Consider the following 8,841-nt stretch of genomic DNA (forward strand, 5'->3'; position numbering starts at 1 on the left):
CATACACCAGAGTGATCATTATTCAAATCAGTTTATTATGTTGATAATATCTGATAAACAGTCAATTGTATAACTGTACACTAAACTACAATAAAATAATTACAGTTAATATGAAATTACAGCCATTGGACAACCGCATGGAAATGAGTACATTCCATTTATTAGCATTTTCTAGTGTGGACCACGCATACATGACTGGATATGCACATTGAGCCTCAGTGATTTGCATGTGTGGAAACTTGGCAAATAAAATTCATGGTGATGAAGAAAAACAATATGTCGTAACTTCTCATTTTAATGTGCTTTTTTTTTCAACAATATTGACAGTTTAGCTTCTTTCTTGAATGAAAGATGCTTTTACTGGGAACAGGTTATGGACATTAATTTGCTTTCTTGCACTTCTATGATGCTGTACTCTGTATTTATCAACATTTGGCTTACCCATAAAATATTTTGTGCAAAACAATTAATAATAAACAAACAATGCCCTTTATGTGGCACATACAACACATCACTTTATTGTGTCACTTCTATCCTAGAATGCTATTCACTACAAGTGTATATTTTTTCACCAAATACATTTCAACACCTTTTTGTGCATTTTTTATCCAATCATTTGGCTTAATTGTTCAGAGTGATATGTTAATCTAACCTGGCTGTGAGACTTAAGTACAAACAATGTTTTTGATATGTACAACCACAAAGCAAGTGTCCATTTCTGTGATTGTACGTTAGCAAACAGAAAGGTCTTTGTGTCCGCGAGGCTTGTGTTCTGTCTGACATTTTTCACCTGCGTCCGAGTCCTCAAGCCCAGATCTGAAACCAGGATCGGCGCCGGTTATAAAAGTAATTTGCGGATACGACAACACAAACGTGTACGATGAGAATCCTTGTCTTACCCGAAGAGTGTGGTCCCAGGAGCCCGTGCAGAAGGCCGTCCCATCCGGGGACACCCGCAACGTACTGACACGGTTCTCGTGTCCAAACAGAATAGACACCCGTGTTCCTTTGAGAACATCCCATACGTTAATGGTGTAGTCGTTGTAGCCACCAAAAAGAAGTCGGCCTAGGGAAGCACACACCAATAGTTTCATCTTCAAGAGGCATTTGCTTTAGGTAAGCAAAATATAAGTAGCAACAAACCTTACCACTAAGAGAGAAATCAACACTGGATACGCCGAATATGATGCTCTCTTTGGAATAGATAGCTACTTCTCTGTCTGCTCTTAAGTCATACAGGCGGCACTGTAACAAAAGTGTTCAATGTTTGAACAGAGCAGCAGGGGCAATAATTGTACAGGTGCATCTCGCTAAATTCAAATATCATGGGAAAAAATTACATTTCAATAGTTCAATTCAAAAAGTCAAACTCATTATATGGACTAACAGTTTTTAAGTAGAATTCGTATTGAACCCTATGTAGCAAGCAAAACATTTGTATTGAATCATTATTAAATAACTCCCCCGTGTGTTTAAGGCCAGTGTTAAACATATGAAAAAATATTTTTCAGAAGGTCAATTCCTACCCTATTTCTGTATTAAAAATAATTTTGATTGTTTCTTATGTTTTGTATTTCTTAGATAATATTCTGTTTCTTGAGATGGCAAATGTTTTGTTTTTCAATTTTCGTTAGCTGTAAACTATCATCATCAAATATATTTTTAAAAAATATCAATTATTTCACAGTTGAGTGTGTAGTCAATGCATTACCAGTAGACCCTGCTATTCACAGAGGATGGGTACTGGCTTAGGCCATTACAGCCTTTCAAGTAATTGTACAATCATTTATGTATCTTTTTTTCCAGAATATTTTCCCAGCAGGCCCACTAGTTGAAACACACCATTCTGATTAATTTTGCGTTTGTGGAATATAAGTCATGCAGCAAAACACACCCACTTTTAGTCATCTCAGCGGGCGGCCATTTTGTCACTTTTGTTGACTGAAGAGGACATCACAGTGTCTCAGGGCTCAGCTTCAGAAAACAGGTGATCTGTCATTGGTCATTACCTGAGCCCTGAGCAGTTGTAATGTCATTTTCAGTCGACAGAAGTGACAAAATGGCCGCCCCCAGAGATGGCTAAAAACGTGTGGCTTAACTCTTATTCCACAAGAGCAATATTTATCAGAATGCCTTGTTTCAACTAGTGAGCCTGCATAGAACATATTCTTAACAAAAAAAATATGTTTGGGTTGACTTCGACGTTAAGGCTAGGGATCAAATCATCGAAGATATTTAATAATACTTACTGTAGCATCATCTGAGCCAGACGCAAATGCATCACCGCTGGGATAGTAACTGTTCAGAGAGCAAGAGAGAGACAGATTAATCTATATTATGTAACATAATATATGACAACAACATAATATAATCCTGTTATAATCAATTTGGGACTCACCGCACACTATTGATGTCAGATTCATGAGTTTCAAAAGACTGGATGCACTGTCCTGAGCGCATGTCCCACACATTGGCCTTCTTATCGCAGCCCTACAAAAAAACAACGGCAGCAGGACCATGTACAAAATAATTCAATAACTAAAAATATCAGTAAATAGTTGAGTCAAAACCACAAGAAGGTGTGAAGATATTCCCTCACCCCTGAGACAAAAGTATTCCCGGTCTCGGAGGGCGCCAAATCCAGACACAGCACGTCTGCCGCGTGGCCATGGAAACTCTGCAACAACTGGCCGCTCTCGACATCCCATAACGCACACGTCCCGTCCCCGCTGGAAGTCAGGATCTTCAAGGCAAACGGATGACAGACAATTATGAGAGGGGTGAAATGTTGATGTGCTATAAATGGACTGCCTGCGTTGTTTGTGTAAAACACCAAATGATCTGGACATGAACCACAATTGGCTGTAGTGAATTATTAAACAAGTAAGAAAGCTTGACTGCCCGGAGCATAAAAGGCATTACCAACAACACACAAATGAGGTGAGTACAGCACTGCTGCACTAAATACTATCGGAAGCACAGTCCTACATTTACAACTTGCATGAAATGGTAAGAATTTATTTCTAACAGTGTTTCGTTTTCAATTCACAGCATGTGTCTTGGCTGCGCAGCTTCCAGTTGTTTGTGACTAGATTTTTTTTGATTCGCGTAACATCCATGCTAATGTTTCAGATTATATGTTTGCATTAATGTTGCGGACCCTCGTTCAATCAAATAATATTGTTTGGTTGAACATTTTGGTGTTTAAATACAACCCCAATTCCATTGAAGTTGGGACATTGAGGCCAGAATTGGTGTTATATGCTCCATCTTCCGAGCTCCAGTTAGTAGGCGGGCAGCAGCATTTTGGACCAACTGGAGACGTTGAGTGGAATAGTGTTCTGTGGTCTGACGAGTCCACATTTCAAATTGTTTTTGGAAATTGAGGGCGTCGTGTCCTCCGGGCCAAAGAGGAAAAGAACAATCCAGACCGTTATGGACGCAAAGTTCAAAAGCCAGCATGGTATGGGGCTGTTAGTGTCAATGGCATGGGTAACTTACACATCTGTGAAGGCACCATTACTGCTGAAAGGTACATACAGGATTTGGAGAAGCGTGTGCTGCCATCCAAGCAACATCTTTTTCATGGATACTCCTGCCTTATTTCAGCAAGACAATGCCAAACCATAGTCTGCATGTGTTACAACAGCGTGGCTTTGTAGTAGAAGAGTACGGGTACAAGACTGGCCTGCCTGCAGTCCAGACCTGTCTCCGATTGAAAATGCGTGGTGCATTATTAAGTGTAAAATATGACAACGGAGACTGTTGAACAGCTGGAGCTGTATATCAAGCAAGAATAAGAAAGATTTGCACCTACAAAGCTTCAACAATTAGCATCCTCAGTTTCCAAAAGTTTATTGAATGTTGTTCAAAGAAAAGATGCTGTAACACAGCGGCAAACATGATCCCAGCTTTTTTGGAACGCATTGCAGCCATAAAATTCCAAGTTCATGATTATTTCTAAAACAAATAAAGTTGATCAGTTTGAACATTAAATATCTTGTGTTTGTAGTGTATTCAATTAAATACTGTTTAGGTTAAACATGATTTGCAAATCATTGTATTCTATTTTTATTTACGTACATTTTACCCAAGGTCCCAATTTCAATGGAATTGCGGTTGTATACAAGGCTTCATTCTCTTGTATTTTATATGTCAGCGACAAATACATAGCCTGAAGCAAGTGCACTTTGCCTCTTAGCTGAAGAACTAAGCAAGCAAGAGAATCACATAATCTCACCTGCATGTCCGAGTTGGTGAAGCTACAGGCAGACAAGTAGTTTGTGTGCATGGCAACCGACTTCTTCTTTGCGGCCAGGTTCTCGTTCTTGTCCAGGGACAGAGGATACACGGAACATTTGTTGTCCAGACCGCTGGGACGGAATACAGAAGCAAATAACCCAAAAATAAACTCCAATAGTAGACAATAGTTTTAAGATAATAATAAAAGTGAAATAACATTCATGGAGAATTTTTGTGTTTTTCTTGTCTTAACCGATTGTGGCAGTTGTTCTTACATTTTTTTTCTATGGCTTTTACTGTTTCCTCCCACATTCCAAAAACATGCATGTTAGGTAAATTGAATACTTCAAATTGTCCATAAGTTTCAATATGCTTGTTTGTCTTTGGACAAAGTAGGTGTACCCAACTTCTCACCCAAAGTCATATGGGTTAGGCTCCAGCTCACAAGTGACCCTAATGAGGACAAGCGCTTTAGAAAATGGTTCAATAGCTAGATGGATAGTTTAGCTAGCTGTTAGCCTTTGTACTTCAGAATGATAAAAGATTAGATACACAGGACGGTACTATGTACACTCTTGGGCAACCTAGGGAGTTTAACATGAATGGCTGGCGTTGGATGCTGTCACCTAGACTGCTTAGGCCCACTGGTGGAGCGGGGGGCGGGGGTGAGGGTTGTGGGGATGCGCTTCGAGTGTTACCTTGCATTTGTGTCCAGATTTATCCCAACATTGAACAGGTTGTTGTGCATGTGTATCAAAAGTCCACAAAACATAGTGGCCGCTATCTCACAACAAAAAACAGAAGCAAGTTGACAATACGTGGCACAGCACTCACCCACAAGCTACAGCGCAGCCAGACGGGGCGTAGGCGCAGGCCATGACCCAGGTGCAAGGCATCGTCACGGCATGTTCCTGATCCACATCAAAACAAACAAAGCCACCTCAGAGAGGGACAGCAATTGGATCTTTTGAGTGCATCACTCAAACAGAACAATCGACTACAACATGAAACGCTGCTTGGTACACTTGGTCCATATGCTGGAACAACACACAATTTTAGAAAAGGTTTTAGACTCCGTGAAATACACTTGTGCTTAATTTTAAGATGTATTTGAGATAATTGCTGGAAAAAAAAAGAAAATTTTGTTTTTCATGTTTTCCAAAAACATCCAAAAATGACATGGGCAATTATGCTATTAGGTTAATCATTTAGCCATTTTTCCCTAAAATTGGTTTGTTGAAAAAGAAGTAACCCCCTATAAAATATTTGCAATATGTTCTATGCGCCTTCACTAGACTAAACATGGCATTCTGTTTAATATTGCGTTTGTGGAATATGAGCTAAGCAGCAAAATCCACCTGTTTTTAGCCATTTTAGGGGGCGGCCATTTTGTCACTTCTGTCAACTGAAAATAACATCACATTTGCTCAGGGCTCAGGGAATAACCAATCACAGCTCACCTATTTTCTGAAGCTGAGCCAATTTTCACCCCTGTCACTATACTGTATAATGTACTCACCCAAGTGTTGCGTATTTTCACACACGCATAACACGAATAAACATTTCGCATGATCAATGCCACAGTGAGACTAAACTGAATGTTTTAAAGCACTTTGAGTTGCATTTTTATGTATGAAAAGTGCTATATAAATAAAATGTGATTGATTGATTGATAAACAAAACATACACGGGTGTCGCATCGCATTGCTCTACCGGTTAAGGCATGATCTTTTGTTAGATAAACCAATCGATATTTCTTTATATAGCACTTTTCATACAAACACTGCATCACTGAAGAATGTTATTTTGAAGGTCTGAGAGCCAAAGAGCCGTTAAGGACATCCATAATGTTGAGCACAGCAGAAATAGGGCTCCATGTTTTATTTAGTGTGCTACGTTAAAAAGACTAGTTACCTTGTTGGTGGTGAAGGCGTCCCACACAATCACTTTTCCATCCTGCAAGTTTAGGAAAAAAAGCAGACAAGGTTTTTTATCAATTCCTATTTATATCTATCTAACTATATATTTATCTCACTGTCTGACAGTGTTTGCAAACCTTTATTGAGCCAAAGGAAATATTTCAGACGAGTGAAATCTCACCACACCGCCAAACTAAATGTTCCAATATGTGTATACTGAACTAATGATGTCTCAATTTACTAACAAATTTACAAAGTGGGTGTGTGTGCTATAAATTATTCTGTTGTATGAATGGCAACAGAATGTATTTCTTGTGCCATCTAGTGGAAGAACATATAATTGTTCTGTCTGCCACGATGCATCACTGGCAAAATTAGATGAACAAATATAAATATTTTTTGCAGTAAATAATCAACGGTGAGAAGTAATTAAGTACAAATACTTTGTGACTGTACTTAGTACATTGTTCAGGTATCTGTACCTCTTACTTTTACTCTCTACGGTACAATTGATTTCTGTACTTTCTAATCCTTTCTTTGTCAAATAGGAGAGTTACTTTTTTAAACTTCCGCGAATGATGACATGACTAATAAAGCTATAAACAGAGCGAGATAAAGTAAACTTAGGTTGAGATTGTGACTTTTTTATTAAGACCTTGGGTTTAATAAGACGAAATAAATAGGGACAGCAGAGACCCGGAGAAAGGTGAACCAGGGGACATTAATGACAACTGCAAGAATTGTCAGCTGCAAGAATTATTGGTGACGAATATGCTGTGTCTTGTGCCAGCCTAACAACCACTAGCATCTGGCATTCAAACATTCTGTCTAAATTGAATGAACACAAACAGGTAAAGTGTTCCATTTCAGTTGTTAGCATTAGCTAGTTTAGCATCAATTTACACTGTTAACAGAGATGTGCGAACATGTTTGGATTGCATATCAGGCAGAATCGACGCTAGTTAGCTCTTGGGTTAAAAAAAAAATATATTTGGTGCCTATTTAAATTAGCGTACTGCCGCAACACTGAAAAAAAAGTTCAATATTATGTTATAATGTTAAAACGTGAACTTTATCATGTTACAACATGAGATTTATTACATATTAATGTAAAACTTATCACGTTGAAACGTAAAACATGCATCCATTTATTTTCAAAGCTCAGCTCATCACATTCAAACGTGAAATATATCACGTTTTAACATCATAAACTTATCAAACAAACGTACAATATACTGCGTTTTAACCTCATAACTTACGACGTTAAAACATGAAACTTATCACATTATAATGTGAAACTTCTCACGTTAAAAACGTGAAATATGCGATCACTTATCACCTTAAAATATGAAACTTATCACATTTTATGTGAAATATTTCACATAAATTAAACATATTACAGTATTCGCAGTATGGCAGCAATATGTTTCCGTAACGGTTAAAACTGAAACATTAATGTAACGTTTGTACCTAAGCACATTTTGGAATACATACTTATTTATTTTTACTTACAGTAAGTAAAGGAGCTGAATGAGTGCTACTTTTCACAGTCTTTATTTATCAAAGTATCTGGACTTATGTGCAGTATGTGAGTACTTTTTCCACTTCTTTATAATGTGAAATCTTTAGCCCAATTCTGTGAAACTGGAAAATTCTTCGCAGCAAATCTGATGATCTATCAGTGAAAATGACAAGCAGAGGCATGTGTGTGTGTGTGTGAGTGACCTGTGAGGAGCTGACGATCCTCCTCTTGTCCTTACACCAGTCCATGCACAGAACTTTGTTGCCATGTCCCTTCAGAGTTCTCCGGGTCTTCATGACAAACTGACCCAGGCCCTCCACCTTCTCAGCAACTTGGTGCACTAAACACAAACACACACACACACATCGTGTATTCCATGAAATCTCCTACTGATTATCATCCAGTGTAGGATTAAAACGGCAGTAGGCCTGCATGTAATGGATGAATACATTGCCTAATCTTTATTATTATAATTCTTTTGCACGAATCTGCCAATGTCATCGGAAAGTATCTCCCATGCAACATGATGTAATCCAAATACATGTTGATATCTTCCTCTCGAACGTTGACGTTGTTGCTACGCTGCAGAGGGGACGTTTGGATGCTACAAGAGTGCCATGCAGTTGGATGGAAGCACTGAGCTCGACAAACGGGGAAGCAAAAATAAACCGAGCCTGTTCAATGTCAAGACACGCCGAGCCAAAGTGAAGAAAATCCCGCTCACTGCCTCATGTTAAAACGGACTACGTTGGCGTTTTTAGAAATGCTGCGATGCAGAAAAACAAACATCCGCTCTGATGTGTCGGCGCTAGGGTGAATGGCGAGCGGCCTCTCCATTTTTCGTACTCACACTCGACGTCGTGCAGCTTGGCTCTTTCCTCCTCCAGCTTCGACTTGAGTGACTCTGACTCGGTTTTCAGATGCGCCAGAGTCTCGTTGAGCTGTACCTCCTGTGTCGCCATTTCAGGGAGCAGAGGGGATCTCATATATTTGTCTTTTATGCGGGGCCGCGATGGGCAGCGAAAAGGCTTAAAGCAGTGGCACACACACACGCACACACACCCACAGCTAACAGCTGATGCTGCTCCCGTGACGTCACAGGACCGAGACGCTACAGGGTACTGTGGTCCACACTCTGGATGAGGAGAGGGAGGAGGA

The 8,841-nt window shown here is 39.3% G+C and overlaps 1 protein-coding gene across 1 annotated transcript; it reads right to left on the bottom strand.

Annotated features, from left to right (window-relative positions):
• Positions 1-15: 15 nt before the first annotated feature.
• On the bottom strand, positions 16-8,806 carry gnb5a (guanine nucleotide binding protein (G protein), beta 5a). The gene is made up of 11 exons (XM_086027490.1): positions 8,534-8,806; positions 7,887-8,023; positions 6,157-6,198; positions 5,077-5,153; positions 4,241-4,373; positions 2,600-2,743; positions 2,399-2,490; positions 2,250-2,298; positions 1,149-1,245; positions 900-1,066; positions 16-816 (listed from the first exon to the last, which is right to left on the bottom strand). Exons 1-11 carry the CDS (start codon positions 8,667-8,669, stop codon positions 805-807), a joined length of 1,086 nt encoding a protein of 361 aa, XP_085883616.1. The 5' UTR covers positions 8,670-8,806; the 3' UTR covers positions 16-804.
• Between the last annotated feature and the right edge of the window lie 35 nt (positions 8,807-8,841).

Source organism: Filicampus tigris, chromosome 4 (assembly GCF_054856515.1).
Source record: "Filicampus tigris isolate MCC_2025a chromosome 4, RoL_Ftig_1.0, whole genome shotgun sequence".
Taxonomy (NCBI): Eukaryota; Metazoa; Chordata; class Actinopteri; order Syngnathiformes; family Syngnathidae; genus Filicampus; species Filicampus tigris.